The sequence below is a fragment of the Bos grunniens genome, chromosome 18 (genome assembly GCF_055505025.1).
Source record: "Bos grunniens cultivar Pamir isolate PY7600 chromosome 18, Bosgru_T2T1.0, whole genome shotgun sequence".
Classification (NCBI taxonomy): Eukaryota; Metazoa; Chordata; class Mammalia; order Artiodactyla; family Bovidae; genus Bos; species Bos grunniens.
This window is the reverse complement of record NC_141182.1, coordinates 14,058,511-14,076,867: the sequence shown is the minus strand read 5'-3', so window position 1 is coordinate 14,076,867 and position 18,357 is coordinate 14,058,511. Positions and strand designations below refer to the sequence as shown.

Sequence of the window (18,357 nt, the reverse complement as noted above, 5' to 3'; positions counted from 1 at the left end):
CAGGGCGGTGACCATGTTCGGCCGCCCATCCCTGGACGACACCTTGGTCTGGTGTGCCATCCAAGCTCAGTGGCCGCATCCTCAAGGCCGTGTCCCTGGTGGCTGCTGGCTCTGAGCAGGACCTGACAGGAGCGCTTGGCCATCTCCTTCCGTCACCTTTCTGTTGGGACCTTTCCGGGGTCAGGCCACGGGCTGGCAGAAAGCCCTGATCTTGGAATTGTGGGCTATGCCCCAGGCTTAGAGGCTGGTGAACACGTGGGCAGGAACGGCCCACAGCTGGGGGAGTGAGCGGCCATCAGCCCTGCGTGCTGAGGGGCTGGCTCGCGGTCGTGTGTGCACATCCACACCTGCAGACTCCCTGCTGCGGGCAGGCCTGCGTGCGGTGCACATCGGTTCCGACTTCCGTTGCTCCTGGCGCACTCGTTAGTTGTCCTCTCTGTGAGAGGAGTTGGGGTTTCTCCCCCTCCTGCTGTTTCCTGTGGTCTGCAGGTACAGGGGTTTCTCTGGACGCCTTGTAATGTCCTGTGCTCCCTTTCACATTCGGAGCGTCTCGGCGGTGCCTGGAGCCCCCAGGCAGCCCTTCCTGCCTCAGTGTCTGTGGAAGGCAGATCCCTGGCCCGGGAAATGCCGCTTTTGGTTGACAGTCTGTGAGTTTTGACAGAGAGCAGCAGAAGCACAACAGAGCTTGTAAACATGCTTCACGTAGTTGTGAAGCGTCAGCCTCTGACTTGACCTGGCACAGCGACCCAAGTTAAGAACCAGAAGAGGTGCAGGAAATGTCGGGGATGAGGTGCTGCAGAGGTCTGCTTGTTTACCAGTGTGCAGGTGTCTGTGGGGCCGTGGTTTCTGTTTCTCTGGGGTGATCACCCCAGGTAGTCCTGCCAGTTCCCCTCTGCTCCGTTACTGGGCGTCCACACTGTTTTAGCGATTCTGACAGGTGTGCAGTGAAGCCTCATTTGGGTCTATCTGGGCTGTGGCCCACACGCAGGGCTCCGGCCCCACCCCCCTCAACCCCTGTGCCCCACCCACATCCCCCTGCCCACCCAGGGCGTCTGGAGCGCATGTCTGTGAGAACTGGGCTCCCTAGGCCTGTGTGCAAGAGGGTGTGTATGTGCGACTCCTGGGGTTACTGGGGTTGGAGGTGGGTTGGGACAGTGGATGACCACACCCTCTGCCTACAGACTACCCGTGGCGCTGGAGCCGGGCCGTCCCCATGAACTCTGCGCTCATCAAGTGGCTATACCTGCCTGATTTCTTCAGCACCCCCAATGCCACCAACCTCATCAGTGAGTCCCCAGCCCCTCACACACACGTGCCACTGCCAGCCATGCTGAGACCTTGCAGATGCCCATGGGATGGTCAGCGGGTGGGCACCAACCCTCCTCTCCAGCCAGCAAGGGGCCCATTGTCCAGGCCTCACCAGGCAGTCCAGTCCTGCCATCCCTGTGGGGTCTGTGTTCCATGAATGTACCCTGTCCCACAGGCCCATCTCCCATGTACACAGTCCACCACACAGACACATGTCTGCTCACTGGTGTGGGCGCAGGTGTGCATGCAGGAGTGGACATGGGCGGACACGGGTGTGGAGACTGATGCCACATGGCATACAGTTAGGCTCGCATTGGCCTATTTCCTGATGTGTGTGTGTGTGTATGTAGATCTACATGTACACACAGAAAATGCACACAGGTATGTTCTCTGACACCTGTGTGCACATCCGCACGGTGTGTAGATGCTGGCGTAAATACGCATGGGCGTTTCTGCCCAGCTGCCCACACAACCCATCACCCCAGGATAAGGGCCAAGCTGGCAGGAAGTGGACTGCACTTCCAGGGCGTGACAGTGGCCTCCCATTTGCCCACAGGTGACTTCCTGCTGCTGCTCTGCGCCTCCCAGCAGTGGCAGGTGTTCTCGGCCGAGCGCATGGAGGAGTGGCGGCACATGGCTGGCGTCAATACTGACCGCCTGGAGCCTCTGCGGGGGGAGCCCAACCCCGTGCCCAACTTCATCCACTGCAGGTGGGGGTCTTAGAGGCTGTGGGACTCCTGGGGCCGTGGTCCCGGGCTGCTGGGGAAGTGGTGGTGACCTGGGTCCACGGTGACATCCACTCGGCAGGTCCTACCTCGACATGCTGAAGGTGGCTGTCTTCCGCTACTTCTTCTGGCTGGTGCTGGTGGTGGTGTTCATCACGGGGGCCACGCGAATCAGCGTCTTTGGGCTGGGCTACCTACTGGCCTGCTTCTACTTGCTGCTCTTCGGCACCAGCCTGCAGCAGAAGGACACGCGTGCCCGCCTCGTGCTGTGGGACTGCCTCATCCTTTACAATGTCACTGTCATCATCTCCAAGAACATGCTCTCTGTGAGCCCGGCCCCGCCCCGCCCCGTCCCGCCCCATCTCGCCTGGCCCCGCCCCACCCCCTGGCTCCGCCCCGCCCTGCCACCCAGACTGACCCTCCTCCACCCGCAGCTCCTGTCCTGCGTCTTCGTGGAGCAGATGCAGAGCAGCTTCTGCTGGGTCATCCAGCTCTTCAGCCTCGTATGCACCGTCAAGGGCTACTACGACCGTGAGTGGGCGAAGCAGGCGGCCGGGGCTCCGGGGGTGCTCCGGGATAGCCGGCGTACAGGACCCTGACCTGGACCCTATCTGTCCGCAGCCAAGGAGATGCTGGGCCGCGACCAGGACTGCCTGCTGCCCGTGGAGGAGGCGGGCGTCCTGTGGGACAGTGTCTGCTTCCTGTTTCTGCTGCTGCAGCGCAGGGTGTTCCTCAGCTACTACTTCCTGCACGTTCAGGCCGAGCTCCGCGCCACTGCCCTGCAGGCCTCCAGGTGTGCTGCCCCTCTGTGACTTGACTTGTCACCTAGAGGGAGAACCAAGGAGACAGACCCCCTGGGACCTTTTCAGGACCTTGGCGAGGCGCGGTCTCGCCCCCCTCTTGGTTGTTGGCTGGACTGAGGTTGCGTCCCCACTGGGAGGCCTTCCTCCCCAGCCCTGCGCTTTGGCTGCTCCTGTTCCCTCCCTCCCTGTGATACTGGAGGCTCTAGGAGGGTTTCCCTCTCCCCACAGCAGGACAAGGAGGGGTGTGGGCGGCTAGGACCTGAGCCCCCTGGGCCAGGCCATAGCTAATACGCAGCTTTGCTGCCCTACAGGGGCTTTGCCCTCTACAATGCTGCCAATCTCAAGACCATCGAGCTCCACCGCAGAGCGGAGGAGAAGTCGCTGGCCCAGCTGAAAAGACAGTAGGTGCCATGTGGGCAAGGCCAGGGCTTTCCCGACTTGCCCAATGCTGAGCCACCTCCCCTTCTGCAGGATGGAGCGGATCCGGGCCAAGCAAGAGAAGCACAGGCAGGGCCGGGCCAACCGAGGCTGCCTTCAGGGCTCCCCGGACCCTGGCCAAGAGCCAGGTGAGTGTGGACAGAGGCTCGGCGCCCACATCCCATGTGTCCACGCCCGCTGGAGCCATGTCCATGCTGTGTGATGTCCCACGGGGCTTCTGGCCCATCCACCCTGTGCTGTGTGGTCACTCTGTCCCTGCAGGCCACATGGCCGGACCATGACTATCCGTCTGCACTTGTGGGCTGTCCTCCACCCACCGTGGCACTTCATGTAGCCCCTTCATTGCCCAGGGGCTCCGAGTCTGTGTCTGCTGAGGGGCCGCCTGCGCCCCTTCCCACTGGCTCATGCGCACCCTGCCCCTCCACAGGGCCCGGCAGTCCAGGGGGCTCCTCCCCGCCACAACAACAGTGGTGGCGGCCCTGGCTGGACCACGCCACAGGTACTGCTCCCACCTGGCCTTCCCTGACCACCCTTTCAGAGCCGCTGTGCGCTAGGCAGGCTTCCCTCTTGCCCTGCACTGACCTGGCCGGCACCTCCCAGGAGCCCTGCTCTCAGGCTTCACACTGAGCCTCTGGGTCATCAGGGGCCACATCCCTACAACAGGCTCTGTGTGTCTTCTGCTTTCTAACTCTTGGACTCAGAAGTATGAGTCTTGGCTGCTGGCTGGCAGTGTCCCTCCTTCCCAGTCCTGCCCACTCGTGTTCCTCTCGTCCAGTCTGGTCTCGTCCCCCCCTGCTCTTGCTTGTGTCCTGTGCATGTGCTGCTGTCCCCCGGCCTGCCACTCCCTGGTTCTTGCCCGTGGCCGTCCCTCTGAGGAGTGTGGCTTGCGGGCCTTTGCCCCAGGGTCACGGGCTGCTGAGGGTCCCAAGCTGGCCAGAATAGCCAGACTGTTACTGGACCCATCCCAAACCAAAGAGATGAACTTGAGGGTCTGGCGGGAGGAGGGAGGGTGGCTGGCTCTCAGTGCCCCCCTTGCCTGCAGTTATCCACTCTGGGGACTACTTCCTGTTCGAGTCGGACAGTGAGGAGGAGGAGGAAGCCCAGCCCGAGGACCCCAGGCCATCGTCACAGAGCGCCTTTCAGGTGAGCATGTGGGCCCGACACTCCCTAGGCCTAGGGCACCTACCCAGCCCATTCAGACCTCCTGCACTCACATATGGGGGGGAAGGCAGGATCTAGGGGTAAAGGTCATGGGCAGTTGTGTGCCCCTCTGCCCACCTCCCCGGGCCCTAACTGACCAGCCTGGTCTCTTGAGAAGGCTCACTGTTTGCTAGACACACCCTTCCTGTCCACCTTTGGGCTCCTGTTCTCAGCATGGGGACTGGCACTGAGTGGCAGCCAGGATGTGCTGGGTGGCTCATGTACCACCCCCGTCTTCCCACCACAGCCCCCCAGGGATCTGATGGCCCCCACTCTGGCCTCCTGACCCCAGGCTGCTCCTGGACGGGAGGCAGAGGTGGGTAAATGGGATCCCATGGCAGGGGTGGAGGGGTGCTAACCCAGGGCCCTGCCTGCAGATGGCCTACCAGGCGTGGGTGACCAACGCGCAGACGGTGCTTCGGCAGCAGCGGCAGCAGAGGGCCGAGCAGCTGCGCACAGGTGAGTCTGGCTATGGGCAGGTTGTGGGGTAGTGGGGAGGCAAAGCGCTGATCAGGTCCCCTGTGCCTAGGAGGCGACCCAAGCCAGGAAGCAGGGCCGGCAGAGGGCTTGGAGGACGAGGTGACCGGTGAGTTGGTGCCAAGGGCTGGGGTCAGGGAGTGGGGGTTACCCGCTGACCGCTCCTTTATGCCCTCCTGCCCAACCCTCACCGCAGGCCGCAGCCATGTGATGCAGAAAGTCCTGAGCGCCGTGCAGTTCCTGTGGGTGCTGGGCCAGGCGCTGGTGGACGGGCTGACACGCTGGCTGCACGACTTCACGCGGCACCACCGCGCCATAAGCGACGTACTGCGCGCAGAGCGCTACCTGCTCACGCAGGAGCTGCTCCGGGTGAGCGGGCTGCCCCGGCCCCGCCTTGCCACTCCCCCGGGTCCGCCCCCTACACCGACACCCCGCCCACCACCACATGCCCCGCCCTTGCACAGACGCCTGCCACGCCCCCCATTTGCCCAAGTCGGTTGACCTGAGACCCTGGCTGCCCTGCAGGGCGGAGAGGTGCGCCGGGACGTGCTGGACCAGCTGTACGCCAACGAAGCTGAGGCAGCCCGTGATGCGCTGAGCACAGCATCGAGGTAGGAGCAGGGGCGGGCGGCTCAGGACAGTGGGGACTCACCTCACGCGGCCTGTCCAGCCCCAGCGCCTGAGCTGCTGCACAGGGGGCGGTAGCCGGCTGGGCCCTTGTCCACCAGAGACCCAGAGGCCCTCCAGGACTGCCCCCAGAGCCCGGGCAGAGCACAGGCCGCCTTATGAGCTGCCTTCTCCCGCAGCGGGCTGGGGGTGGAAGAGCCGCTGAGCAGCGTGACCGAGAACACCAGCAGCCCCCTGAGCACTGGCTACAATACCCGCAGCAGCAGTGAAGAGGTGGTCACCGAGCCTGGGGCTTCTCTGCGCAGCTCTGGGGAGCTTCCCGCTGGCGGCCGCGCCCGAATGCGCACGGCCAGCGAGCTGCTGGTGGACAGGTGAGCAGGGAGGGGTGCACAGCGGGTGGCCCCCGAGGCTCCGAGCCGGTGCCGGTGCTGGTGCCGTCCAGGCCTCTGCGCCAGGCCTGAGCCTGGTCCCCCGCAGGCTCGTGCACATTCCGGAGCTGGAGGAGGCGGAGCAGTTCGCGGCGGGGCGGGGCCGGGCGCTTCGGCTGCTGGAGGCCCTGTACCAGTGCGTGGCTGCCCACTCGGAGCTGCTGTGCTACTTCGTGATCGTCCTCAACCACATGGTCACTGCCTCAGCCACCTCCCTTGTGCTGCCCGTGCTGGTCTTCCTGTGGGCCATGCTCTCCATCCCGCGGCCCAGCAAGCGCTTCTGGATGACGGCCATCGTCTTCACGGAGGTGGGCGTCGCTGGAGGGGTGGGGGTGGGGGGGGGGGTGCGGGCGCCACGCTGACCTCTCACCCCTGCAGGTCACGGTGGTCGCCAAGTACCTGTTCCAGTTTGGCTTCTTCCCCTGGAACAGCCACGCTGTGCTGCGGCGCTATGAAAACAAGCCCTACTTCCCGCCGCGCATCCTGGGCCTGGAGAAGAGCGACAGCTACGTCAAGTATGACCTGCTGCAGCTCATGGCGCTATTCTTCCACCGCGCACAGCTGCTGGTGAGTACTCATACACACACCTGCACACGTAGGTTGACACACACACACACACGCACACACACGCACACACACAGCCAGTTTGTTTCAGGAAGCAGGCGGGACATACTGGGGCCCAGGGTGGGCCTGGCCATCTCACCCAGCCCAGGGTGGCCATGCCAGCCTCACCAGCCTGCCTCACTCCACAGTGCTACGGCCTCTGGGACCATGAGGACCCCCCATTGTCCAAGGAGCACGATAGGGGCAGTGCAAAGGAGAAGGGGGCTGAGGAGGAGCCAGCCCTGCCTGCGCCCCAGGAGGAGCCAGGAGGGGCGGCCAGGCCCCCTGCTGAGGACAATGTCCAGGCGGAAGCGAAGGGTGGACCCGTAGAGCCCGGCGGCAAGAGGCGCATCAGCCTCCGTTTCAGGAGGAGGAGGAAGGAGAGCACGGAAACCAGAGGACAGGCCATTGGTACGAGGGCCCACCCGGTGGAGCCACTCACATCCCACGGCCCTCACACCCTCTGCTGGTGACCCTGGGGAGGTCCCTGCACTCGGTTTGGTTTGTACAAAGTGGGCTGGTTACACTGGCAGCCCCTTAGAGGTTTCCTGGGATGGTCAGGAGTCTGAGCTGGGCCAGCCCGTGCCATGCAGGCTCCACCGTCAGTGGCGGTTGCTCCTCACAGAAGGCGAGGAAGAGGAGGAGGAGGCAGCAGTGGCGGTGGTGGCGGCGGGGGCAGCGACCTTGCGGACAGAGAAGAGGCGGAGTCGCCCCCAGGAAAGAGTGAGGGTGCTGGGGGTCCGGCTGCAGAGCTTCTGCCTGTCCCTGTGAGTGCCCTGCTGGGAGCACCCAGGCGAGGGTGGGAGGAGCAGGGCCTGGACTGAGCCCGCCCGCCCGCAGGGCCCGGAGCATGTACTGGCCCGTGCGGCGCTTCTTCCAGGACATCCTGCACACGAAGTACCGGGCCGCGACCGACGTCTACGCGCTCATGTTCTTGGCCGACGTCATCGACTTCATCATCATCATCTTCGGATTCTGGGCCTTTGGGGTGAGCTGGGTCTCCGCCCTGGTGAGCCCAGGCCCCGTGGCCTCCCCAGCACCTCTGACCTCTGCTCTCCCGGCCACAGAAGCACTCGGCAGCCACGGACATCACGTCCTCCTTGTCAGATGACCAGGTGCCCGAGGCCTTCCTGGTCATGCTGCTGATCCAGTTCAGCACCATGGTCATTGACCGCGCCCTCTACCTGCGCAAGACCGTGCTGGGCAAGCTGGCCTTCCAGGTCGTCCTGGTGCTGGCCGTCCACCTCTGGATGTTCTTCATCCTGCCCGCTGTCACTGAGCGGTGCGTGCCAGGGTGCAGGCCCCGCCCAGACACAGGCTTTGTGGTGCCTGGTGGAGGCAGGGTTGGGGGCATGGGCAGCCTGACCTCTGACCTGGCCTCCCGGTCCCATCCAGGATGTTCAGCCAGAACGCGGTGGCCCAGCTGTGGTACTTTGTGAAATGCATCTACTTCGCTCTGTCCGCCTACCAGATCCGCTGTGGCTACCCCACCCGCATCCTCGGCAACTTCCTCACCAAGAAGTACAACCACCTCAACCTCTTCCTCTTCCAGGGGTGTGTGTGGCCAGCCTGGGGTGCTGGTCTGGGGGTAGGGGGCATCATCCCTTCAGCCCTCCTGATGGTGCCCCACCTTGGGCAGGTTCCGGCTGGTGCCGTTCCTGGTGGAGCTGCGGGCAGTGATGGACTGGGTGTGGACGGACACCACGCTGTCCCTGTCCAACTGGATGTGCGTGGAGGACATCTACGCCAACATCTTCATCATCAAGTGCAGCCGAGAGACTGAGAAGGTGCCGGGGCCCTAGGGGGCACTGGCCACTCACCCCCACTGGGGTCCCGCCTGGGGTTCACTGCCCACACAGCAGAAGTCGAGAGGGCACTGTCCTAAAATCCTCCTGGTAGCCAGAAAGGGCTCCTCCCAGGGGACGGTGACTGAGGCTGCCTCAGGGGTGGCCCAACCACAGAGGGGCCAGAGCCAACACTGAGCAGGAGGCCTGGCCTCTGGGCCCTGGCTCACTGTTGTGGGTCACAGTGTGAGCACTGACCTGTTAACTGGGCTTTTGTGCTTTCTCATCAGTTTTATTGATAACATTCACACATCACCAGGTGGATGGTTTCTAGTATATTCAAATCTCCACAAACATCAGAACAGTTAAGACCACACTCATCATCCAGAAACCTCAGCCCCACAAACAGTTGGCCCCCGGCCCCCATCCACCCCTACATAGGTGTACCTGTTCCTGTCACGCCAGCTGCATGGACCCACAATGCATGGCCTTCCACAACTGGCTTCTCGCAGCGCAGTGTGGTCCAAGCTTATCCATACAGCTGTACCACAGTTTCTTCTCAAGGCTAAGTAGTAGTCCATTGTGGTTAAGACTTGTATATGTCCTAAAAAAAAAAAAAAGCCTCCACAGCCTTTCACATCTCCTGGGTGTGCGCTTAGGAAAGAACCGTGTCTCTGGGGGCCCCTGCCGAGCCCTGTGGCTATGGCATGGCAGGGACGCCAGCCTGCTTGCGCCACGCCCTGGCAGGGAGGTGTCGCACTGTGCTTCTCCTTCTGTTTCACCTGCTGACTTCTGTTTCCCATCACGCATCTTTCCCTGTGCTTGTTGGTCACCTGTGTATCGTTGTCTTTGGAGAGACAGTGTCCAGGTTTCTCTCTGGTTCTTACTTGGGTGGTTTTTGGTCATTGTGAGGGTTCCTTATGCATCCCGGAAGTCAGACCCTTATCAGGTAGATCTGCCCTGAAAGCATCTACTGCTTTAGGTCTCCCATGAGTTCATCTTTGTCAAGGATGTGGGTGACCAGTACCCTCTGTGGCAAAGGCTTTCCTTCCCCACGGCCTCAAGGTGAGGGTCTGGTTCTGGCTTTGGGCTCTACTCCCTGGTCAGCTGTCTTCACCGCTATGGCTTCAGTTTCAATGTATAGTCAAGGCTTGACTTTGTGGGGTCACAGGGGAGCCTGAGACCACGATGCCTGCTGTCAGGGACTGGCACAGGGCCAGGTGGGTGACCTGTGTTTACCCCCCACCCCCAGAAATACCCGCAGCCCAAGGGGCAGAAGAAGAAAAAGATTGTCAAGTACGGCATGGGCGGCCTCATCATCCTGTTCCTCGTGGCCATCATCTGGTTCCCGCTGCTCTTCATGTCCCTGGTGCGCTCTGTGGTCGGCGTCGTCAACCAGCCCATCGACGTCACTGTCACCCTCAAGCTGGGCGGCTATGAGGTGAGCATCATAAGGGGGTCTGGCTGCACGTTGCTGCTGTGGCGGGGCTGGGGGCCCTCTCCGGGCGCCAGGTCACCATGTCCCCACCGCCAGCCCCTGTTCACCATGAGCGCCCAGCAGCCATCCATCGTGCCCTTCACGCACCATGCCTACGAAGAGCTGTCCAAGCAGTTCGACCCCCACCCAGTGAGTGGCCCCCCGTGCGTCTGCCTGTGGTGGGAGGGAGGGTCCGGCTGCTCCCCACTGAGATGCTGCCCTGCACCCAGCTGGCCATGCAGTTCATCAGCCAGTACAGCCCTGAGGATATCGTCACAGTGCACATCGAGGGCAGCTCCGGGGCACTGTGGCGCATCAGCCCGCCAAGCCGGGCACAGATGAAGCGGGAGCTGTATAACGGCACGGCCGACATCACCCTGCGCTTCACCTGGAACTTCCAGAGGTGCGTCCGGGGGGGCACCCCACCCTTCACCTGGAACTTCAGAGGTGCGTCCTGGGCAGAGGGCAACCTCAAAGGGTCACACACCCCACCAGGTCACACTGTGCCCCCGCTGTAGGGACCTGGCCAAGGGCGGCAGCGTGGAGTACACCAACGAGAAGCACACCCTGGACCTGGCCCCTAATAGCACTGCCCGGCGGCAGCTGGCCAGCCTGCTGGAAGGCACCTCGGACCAGTCCGTGTGAGTGGGTGGGGGGACCGGGCGTGGAGGCCACAGGAGGGCTGGACCAGGCCTGACTTACCACTTCTCCCCACAGGGTCATCCCCCACCTCTTCCCCAAGTACATCCGTGCCCCCAATGGGCCTGAAGCCAACCCCGTGAAGCAGCTGCAGCCCAGTGAGCGGGGCAGGGGTCCTGGGTGGGGGTGCTGGCTGTGGCCGTGGCCCTGGACAGCTGGGGGCCCTGACACCTCCCGGTTCCCACCTAGACGAGGAGGCTGACTATCTCGGCGTGCGTATCCAGCTGCGCAGGGAGCGTGTGGGCACAGGGGCAGCTGGCTTCCTCGAGTGGTGGGTCATTGAGCTGCAGGACTGCCAGGCCAACTGCAACCTACTGCCCATGGTCATCTTCAGTGACAAGGTCAGCCCGCCCAGCCTGGGCTTCCTGGCCGGCTATGGGTGAGTGTGGCAGTGCTGGGGGGCAGGTTGGAGCAGGGTGCAGGCCAGCAGCAGCCCCGAGGCTCACTTGCCCACCCACCTGCCCCCAGCATCATGGGGCTGTACGTGTCCATCGTGCTGGTCATCGGCAAGTTCGTGCGCGGCTTCTTCAGCGAGATCTCGCACTCCATCATGTTTGAGGAGCTGCCTTGCGTGGACCGCATCCTCAAGCTATGCCAGGACATCTTCCTGGTGCGGGAGACGCGGGAGCTGGAGCTGGAGGAGGAGCTCTACGCCAAGCTCATCTTCCTGTACCGCTCACCCGAGACCATGATCAAGTGGACGCGCGACAAGGAATAGAGCCACCATGGGTGGAGTCGAGGCCCCAGCCTGATGCTGCTGTCACAGGAAGCCGCGGCCCGCTCGGCGCAGGACTGCTGGCCCTTCATGTTGTCCCCCACCCCCACGCGTACTGTAGTTTTCTAATTAAAACGTTTTTATTTATACAAAGGGGCAATCACATGCCGACTGCCCAGCCTTGCCTGCCTTCTTGCTCCCGGGGGGTCTCTTGTCCCAGGTGCTGGTCCGCGAGCTCAGCTCTCGCCAGTCCCGGCCTCGTCTTCGCTGTCCCCCAGCAGGTACTCCCGGATCTCCTGCTCGGCTGTGGCCCTGGGGGAACTGCATGGTAGGAACGGACACCCAGAAGGACCCCTCCTATGCTCCCTTCCCCAGCAGAACAGGCAGTACCTCTGGCTGCGGAGCTGGGCCTCGGACAGGATATAGGGTGGCAAGAGCTCCAAGGAGGGCTGCAACAGAGAGTTAGCACAGGCGAGGGGCTGAAAGGCACGAGGCTGGCCAGTGCCCACCTGTCCCTCACCCGGGAGAGAGGTGGCCGCTCACCAAGTCCTTCATGTTCACTCGGCAGCCGTAGCACAGCTGCTCCATGACCTGGGCCCGGGGTTCCTCCCTGCAGAGCACGCTGGACTGAGCGCCTGGCCTGGTCCTCAGTGAGGACCCCAGGGCGCACCCACACTGTGCAACCACGAGGTGCCGACCACAGCAGGGTGGGGGGCACGACAGGTCGAGGCAGGGACTCACCTCTTGCAGCAGCTGGGGGCCCCACCCATTCCGGCACAGCAGCAGGGCCCGGCAGCCCCCCTAGCCTGTGTGACAGGGGTCTGCATCTGGGGGAGATGTGAGGTCTGAGCCCCAAAAGCCGTGGCGCTATCTGCAAACAGAGAGGAGCTGAGGGGACCTTGGGGGCCACAAAACCCCAAGAGCACTCGCGGGTGCTCCGCCCCAGCACCGCACGGGTGAGGACAGACCAGCAGTGTCGACGTCCAGCGTGCACATGCAGAGCAGGCAGCGGGGGCCGGCGGCACAGCCAGCCCTGGGGGCCTTGACCAGCTTCTCGCTTGTCCTGGGGTGGGGACAGGGCTCTAAGACACTGCTGGCCGGGGGCTCCACCCCCCCAGCGCCCCCACCCCCAGTGCCTACACGCACCCACCTGTACACGGTGCTGACCGTGGAGGGGAACTGGGCCTGCAGCCTGAGGATGAAGGCCTCCATCAGCCGGTGGATGCTGGCCTTCTCGGGTGCCTGGGGCAATGAGACAAGGGGGCAGCTGTGGGAGGGGCCCCACCTGAGAGGAGCGTGGACCCCGGACTTCACAGCATCAGCCCTGAGAGTCTGCTGTGCAGCAAACCAGGCGCCCCACTTCTAGAGCGCCCCCCCGTTCAATCAGGCACCCTGACAGAGCCCGTCCTGCCCCTCACCCCACCCCCACAAACCCCCACTCCGGGAGCACAGGGATGCCCCACGCGGGTTCCACTACAACAAGGGGCGTGCACGCTGCCCACCTTGGTGTCCAGGGCCGGCGTGCAGACGGAGGGCACGGCAAACAGACGGTTGTAGAAGGCAACCTCCTTCAGCGTGTGCTCACGCATGGGCCGTACCACTACCACGTCACCATGTCGCTCGTCTGAGAAGCCCTGGGGGTGGTGAGGGGGACAGTGTTCCTCACTATACTCGGCTGTCCCTGCCTGCTGGGGGGTCCCGACCTCTCCCTGCCTCCTGGGTGACCCCTGGGCAGCTTGCAGGCGCACCGTGTCCCAGGCAAGGAAGGCCCCTCTCCCCAGTGCCAGGCTGGTCATAAGCTTGATGGCCAGGCGGGTGCAGCTGTCCCCCGTCATGACCTTGGAGTAGCCGTGGTTCCGGGCCACATGGAGAATCAAGTGGGTCCTGTGGATCGAGGCGGGAGGTCTCAGGAGCGCAGGGAGACAGGCCCAGAACTCGGGGGGCAGGGCGAGACAGACTCACCGCAGGGTCTGCAGAAGCTCCTCCTTGGCCGTCAGCGTCTTCACTGAGTCAAACAACCTGGACAGTGCCTGGGTCTGGGCGGTCGTGGGTGGCCCAGCGGGGCTCTGGGGGTCCTGGGCACAGTGCTGGCTCTGCCGCTCTACCCCGTTGGTGCCCAGTGCATGCTGCTGCTGCAGGAAGCTGTCCACGGCTGCCTTGTAGGCTCCCTCCGTCCCCGCTGCCTCCTGGGCAGAGCAGCGCAGCGCAGAGGGTGGCAGGCTGAACACCTGCAGGAGGGCAGAGCTGTGAGACCCACCCAACGTGGGGGAAGCAGACCGTGCCCCTCAGGCACCCAGTGCTCGCCCCCAGGCCCTCGAACAGGGACGGCCCACCCACCTCCTCCAAGGCCACAGCATGCCATGGGAAGCCAGTGGTCTGCAGGGCCAGCTTCACCTCCGCCAGAGTTCTCGCTCTGTCCTCGGGGCTCTGGCCGCAGGCGGCTCCCTCTGAGACCCGCAGGCAGAAAAAGAGAGTCAGGCTTCAAGAGATGTGGGCAGTGGTCAGGACCAACAGCCCTGTGGGGGCAGCAGTCTCTGAATGCTGACCTGTCTCCTCGGGGGGCATTTTCAGAGTGGCTGGTGAGTTCTCTGGGGATGGGGTGGAGGCCGGAAGGGCAGGTCCCCTCAGGCAATGAACTCGCCCTTCTCACTCAGTGCCCTGGACCCCGTGGTGGACACTCGGTAGACGTTTCTGCCCAACCCTGGATGGTCTGAGACTTAGGACAGCAGTAGTGCTGTCCGCCGAACACGCTCACTGTCTCCAGAGAAATGCCCCCAGGAGGGCTTCCTATGGGCACAGCGCCAGCAGTCAGCAGGCCCATCTGAACACCAGGGCCCAGGAGGAGACGTACCATCAATGTAGACAACCCCTGGCACGAAACGCAGCCTCTTGGCAGAATCTCGACTCAGGCCCTGGGGGGATGTGACAGGGCCTCAGCTCCAAGGCCAGAAGCCACCGGGCACTTTGCTGCAGACTCTGCTCCTTCCAGACCAAGGGCCCCAGGAAAGGGCAGCAGTGTCCCCTGTGCTGTGCCGGACTCCACGCAGGCCCACAGGGCAGAGGCACAGCCCAGCGCGCTTCAGAGTGGCACTCCCTGGGGTACCTCTGTCCCCCTCCAAGCAAAACCCGCTCTCAAAGCCTGTCTGTGCCTCCTGGCAACACCCGAGAAGCCCCTGCCAAGCCCTTCAGACCACTCAGAGCAAGAAGAGACCATGACAGCAAGGCGTCTCTGGTCACGGGGAAGAGCACCGCCAGGCGAGGGCGGGGAGGGGGCTGGTCTCACCCCCTCTGGCCAGGTTGAGGAGACCAGGAGGCAAGGGCAGAAAACCAAGCGCAGAAGTGCCGCCTCCGGGAAGCCCTGGTACAGGCCACACCACCGTCCCTTAGAGGGTGCGCAGGGGTACAGGTATGTGCCACGCGGGTCAAGGCCTCCCAAGCGCCCCAGGGCTACCAGGAGTCCCACTGCCTCCAGTGCCCAAAGTAGGCCTGTGGATGGGCCAGCACAGCCCCCATGCCCCTTGTCTCTCCACTGAACCCCCGAGACCCTGACCCTGCCTCTCCAAGCCCCCCCTTAAACTGCTCAAGGAAGCCACCCTGAATCCCCAAGCCCTCAGGTCCCTGGGGCACCTGCTCTTGCTTTACTGTCTTGTTCTGACACCGTCCCTGGACCAGGGGAACGCCCCTGGACGCCTTGAGGGGCGCTTTGCCCTGGTGCCACCCTGGTGCCTGGTGCTGTCCAGCAACACATGTCTGCATTCGAGCAAAGGGACAGGGCACTAAACCCAGACATGGCTGGGCACTCCCCATACCACTCCAGGGCCAGCGTCCACGTGCCCACATCTAAGAGCCCCGAGCATCCTGGCTGGGAATAGGACCTTTCTCTCCAGCCCCAAGCAAGAGTCCCTTGGTGTCAGCCCCCACACTGGATCCTGGCTAGGCGTGGCAGGAGGATGGTGTGGAGACATACCTCAAGGACCTGCCAGACCATGGAGCTGGACGAAGGCCCCCCAGACCACGCCAAGAGCACCTGCGGAAGAAGGAACATCACTGGGGGCACCGCACCTCCAACACGGCCCCCTACTCCGCCCAGGGATGTCTCCAAACGTGAGTCCCCCAGGAGTCCGGGTGTGCGCCCGTAGGAGGGGCTGGCACGATGCGGCTGGGACGGGCCGCCTGCGAGGGGGGCGCCACAGCCTACCTTCTCTCCTGGGAAGATCAGCCTGCTCTTCCCCAGCATGGCTCTGAACTTGTGCACGTACAACGCCTTGAAACAGTCCCTGCAACACAGACACTGGCAGCCGCGGCAACACAGCCCAGGCCACCCACCAACACCTCGCAGGCACAGCCTGAGAGTCCACCAGGTTACACTTTCTTTTAGCAACTTCCACCCTTAAAGCAATGTCTTGACAGTAAGAGCTGCACCCAAAGATGTATGAGGGTAGAAATGAGAAAAAAAAAATGCAAGTAAAGAAAGGAAAAAGGAAGAGAAAGAGACAGAAAGGAAAAAGGGGAAAGAAGGGAGGAAAGAGAAGAAAGAGAGAAGAGAGACAAGCAGAGAGAAAGCAAGCTCCCTCCCCAGCAACCCAGAAGGCAGGCAGGTGGAGCAGAGGGGCCCAAGCAGAGGGACCCAAGCAGAGGGACCTGAGCAGAGGTGAGCAGCGCTGCCCCAGACAGTGGCCAAGCCTGGGGCTGTGCCCCACAGCATTTACTTCTTGCTGGTCAGATGATCTAGTGTCACAACAGCCCCCAACACAGAGCAGGCCCTGCTTATGAATAGCTGACCAAACACCCCATGGAGGCATTGTGGACAGTAACTCAACAGCAGAACACTGAGGCTCCAGGGACCCCAGGGGATCCGCCACGGGGTGGCTCCTGGAAGGTCAGGGCCCCGGGAGGTTCCTTGGGCAGACACGGATGATCACAGTGGCAGAGAGGACCCTGCAGCTGCCACAGCCGTGCCCCCCACAGCACCATGAGGCCCCAGAAACCACGCTCTCCCTCTGGTCAGGCAAGGCAAGGGCTTCCTACATGCTGACCTTCTCCACCAATGAGGAACTTGCTCAAAACCCAGACTGCCAAAATCTGCAACCTGGAAGACCAGTCTATCACCTCTTTCCAGACTAAGCGAGCAGGGGAGGGGAGCCCTGGGCCCAGAAGGAGTCACTGTGGCCTCTCTCCTCTTCATCGGGGAGCTCTCCAAGCAGACTGGAGAGACCGTCATTTCCAGATGCTCTTATGTGGTTAAAGCAGTGACTTTCGTATCTAAAACATATTTCCTGACAGCACACAGCAAATCTACTCAGCCCCGCAAAAATGGGCAACTGTGAGAAAGTTTGGGAGAAAACAACTTATTCTATTCCTTTAGCTTCTTTTTCAGAAACTTAACAAGTAGAGTCTGATACTTTGGGAGACCAATTTAAAAATGTGAGCTCGTCAAATAATTCAACGTGTTTGTTTGCCATGCATGTCACGTCACCTAAATTTCATAAAGCAGGTGACGAGCCTGACCCCTGTGGACCCACGGACCCCATGAACATGACCAGACACTGAAAGTTATGATTCATGGCCAACGTGACAGGGCCATAGACAGCTTCAGATCAGACGGAACATGCTAGGCCTCTCTGGGACCAGGGATCAGCCCCTGCTCCTGTCCAGAGGTCCCCCCACGGATTGCCCCAGGTGGTCCAGTGGCTAAGAGTCTGTGCTCCCAATGCAGGGGCCTGGGGTCCATCCCTGGTCAAGAAACTAGATCCCACATGTCTCAAATAAGACCTGATGGAGCCAAATAAATAAAACAAAAAATCCCCAGAGATGCCCCCACAGCTGGGAGGTTAGAACTCCCCCTTTCATCCCTCTCTCACAAGTAAAACAGGCAACACACAGAGCGCCTGCCAGAGAGCCCAGGGTGCTCCAAGCTGCCCCTGAATACGTTCCAGCTGCCCTGAGGAGCTCTTCTCGCCTGCACCACACTCCTCTTCACCTTCGCTCCCAACTCTCTGTAAGCGCCACTCGGACCTTCCTGCCTCCTGATGCACACCTGGGAGAACGGCACTCACGCAAAAACCGACACCCACAGCCATACACACACACTCACCCACCCCTGGACATTAGGAGTAAAATGCTTTCAAAAGCAAGAAATAAAGCCGCAGAAATGGAGGCAGTCCTGGTTACTGAGACTGTGTGTGCCGGGTCACCTCCCACCTCCAGGCCTCACCTGCAGAAGGCGTCTCCAGCCCGGATCACCACCACAGGCAGGCCTTCCTTGCACTTCACACACTTCTGATCCCCAGTTCTGAGGCATTGGGAGAAGAGAGACCAGGACACTGATTACATGCGCTCAGGGGCTTCAGGGAGGCGGCAGCCGGTTTCTCATCCCAAGCTGTTGTACCAGAGACCGTGGTGGGGGTCGGGGTGGGGAGGAAGGAGCCTGCACCTCACAGACCGGACCTAGTATTCTTCTCCAGACTACCCCGCTGAGGAAATACCAGGGCCCTAAGGGGATTTCAGTTCGTCAAAGCCAGCTCAGTGGGCTCTGTCTCTTAGGACTGGCACGAGAAAAGAGACAGCTAGCTCTGGGAGGCGCTGGAGGGGAGAACTGGAACCAGAGTGCAGAAGCGGCCGGCAGGTCGACTTTCCTCGCCAAGTAAGGACAGCTTGGTCAGAGGCGGAACCATTCCACTGGCTACAAAAATTAGAGGTGCGAGCGCGCCAAGTGTTTACCACGGGCTTGCCAGGCACTCCCCGGATGCTGAGGAGCGAGGTCCACCCCACACCAGAGATTCCTGGACTCCCAGGACCCGCCCTGGGCGGTCTCCGGGCTTCCCGGAGCGTGGCCCCCGAGACTGAGCGCAAAGCGCGTACGGGCTGGCCCTCGGGGCAGGGCTCGCCGCCTGCCGGAGGATCGGAAAGGAAGTGGCGGGTGCAGCTGCCCAACTTTTACCCAAGCCGTGGCGGCGGCGGCCCTTTGGGGGCGGACTCCCGGTACGCCTCAGACATCTCGCACATGGCTGCGCTGTGTCGCTTAGCAGACAGCTTCGACGGCAGAGGCGGGGCGCATCCTGATACGTCACCTA

General features: G+C 62.4%; 2 protein-coding genes across 7 annotated transcripts in view; one reads left to right on the top strand and one right to left on the bottom strand.

Annotated features, from left to right (window-relative positions):
- The window catches only part of PIEZO1 (piezo type mechanosensitive ion channel component 1 (Er blood group)), a 56,213-nt gene extending 44,776 nt beyond the window's left edge, over positions 1 to 11,437 (top strand). For 2 of the 5 annotated variants that reach the window (XM_086350286.1, XM_086350289.1), the window contains exons 23-51: positions 1,182 to 1,286; positions 1,865 to 2,018; positions 2,116 to 2,359; positions 2,468 to 2,564; positions 2,655 to 2,826; positions 3,148 to 3,237; positions 3,308 to 3,402; positions 3,702 to 3,773; positions 4,317 to 4,417; positions 4,852 to 4,933; positions 5,004 to 5,060; positions 5,148 to 5,320; positions 5,477 to 5,562; positions 5,758 to 5,949; positions 6,056 to 6,314; positions 6,385 to 6,573; positions 6,759 to 7,020; positions 7,235 to 7,376; positions 7,450 to 7,597; positions 7,677 to 7,891; positions 8,005 to 8,163; positions 8,249 to 8,396; positions 9,646 to 9,834; positions 9,928 to 10,020; positions 10,101 to 10,273; positions 10,389 to 10,511; positions 10,588 to 10,667; positions 10,759 to 10,948; positions 11,038 to 11,437. In XM_086350286.1, coding sequence (XP_086206412.1) covers positions 1,182 to 1,286; positions 1,865 to 2,018; positions 2,116 to 2,359; positions 2,468 to 2,564; positions 2,655 to 2,826; positions 3,148 to 3,237; positions 3,308 to 3,402; positions 3,702 to 3,773; positions 4,317 to 4,417; positions 4,852 to 4,933; positions 5,004 to 5,060; positions 5,148 to 5,320; positions 5,477 to 5,562; positions 5,758 to 5,949; positions 6,056 to 6,314; positions 6,385 to 6,573; positions 6,759 to 7,020; positions 7,235 to 7,376; positions 7,450 to 7,597; positions 7,677 to 7,891; positions 8,005 to 8,163; positions 8,249 to 8,396; positions 9,646 to 9,834; positions 9,928 to 10,020; positions 10,101 to 10,273; positions 10,389 to 10,511; positions 10,588 to 10,667; positions 10,759 to 10,948; positions 11,038 to 11,287 — 4,340 coding nt within the window. In that variant the 3' untranslated portion in view covers positions 11,288 to 11,437. Of the gene's footprint in view, positions 1 to 1,181; positions 1,287 to 1,864; positions 2,019 to 2,115; positions 2,360 to 2,467; positions 2,565 to 2,654; positions 2,827 to 3,147; positions 3,238 to 3,307; positions 3,403 to 3,701; positions 3,774 to 4,316; positions 4,418 to 4,851; positions 4,934 to 5,003; positions 5,061 to 5,147; positions 5,321 to 5,476; positions 5,563 to 5,757; positions 5,950 to 6,055; positions 6,315 to 6,384; positions 6,574 to 6,758; positions 7,021 to 7,234; positions 7,377 to 7,449; positions 7,598 to 7,676; positions 7,892 to 8,004; positions 8,164 to 8,248; positions 8,397 to 9,645; positions 9,835 to 9,927; positions 10,021 to 10,100; positions 10,274 to 10,365; positions 10,512 to 10,587; positions 10,668 to 10,758; positions 10,949 to 11,037 lie in introns of all 5 variants that reach the window. The other 3 variants (XR_015145352.1, XM_086350287.1, XM_086350288.1) reach the window with 3 other exon arrangements.
- On the bottom strand, positions 11,406 to 18,332 carry CTU2 (cytosolic thiouridylase subunit 2). Of its 2 annotated transcripts, none has more exons than XM_086350299.1 (15): positions 18,225 to 18,332; positions 17,499 to 17,576; positions 15,483 to 15,561; positions 15,252 to 15,311; positions 13,831 to 14,196; positions 13,622 to 13,731; positions 13,247 to 13,512; positions 13,033 to 13,168; positions 12,787 to 12,918; positions 12,435 to 12,526; positions 12,253 to 12,347; positions 12,026 to 12,155; positions 11,828 to 11,894; positions 11,675 to 11,733; positions 11,406 to 11,596 (listed from the first exon to the last, which is right to left on the bottom strand). In XM_086350299.1, the coding sequence occupies exons 5-15, from the start codon at positions 13,847 to 13,849 to the stop codon at positions 11,521 to 11,523; spliced, it is 1,182 nt and encodes a 393-aa protein (XP_086206425.1). In that variant the 5' UTR covers positions 13,850 to 14,196; positions 15,252 to 15,311; positions 15,483 to 15,561; positions 17,499 to 17,576; positions 18,225 to 18,332; the 3' UTR covers positions 11,406 to 11,520. The 2 variants fall into 2 exon arrangements, with proteins under 2 accessions (XP_086206425.1, XP_086206424.1); XM_086350298.1 differs by having other exon boundaries at positions 14,136 to 14,196.
- Between the last annotated feature and the right edge of the window lie 25 nt (positions 18,333 to 18,357).

Excerpts from the sequence above, each read along its gene's own strand:
- CTU2 (XM_086350298.1), bottom strand. The coding sequence starts at position 18,289 with ATGTGCGAGATGTCTGAGGCGTACCGGGAGTCCGCCCCCAAAGGGCCG. Across the intron at positions 17,577-18,224 it reads CCGCCGCCGCCACGGCTTGG|AACTGGGGATCAGAAGTGTG; the intron begins GTAAAAGTTGGG and ends CCAATGCCTCAG. Across the intron at positions 11,734-11,827 it reads GAGTGAACATGAAGGACTTG|CCCTCCTTGGAGCTCTTGCC; the intron begins GTGAGCGGCCAC and ends TCTCTGTTGCAG.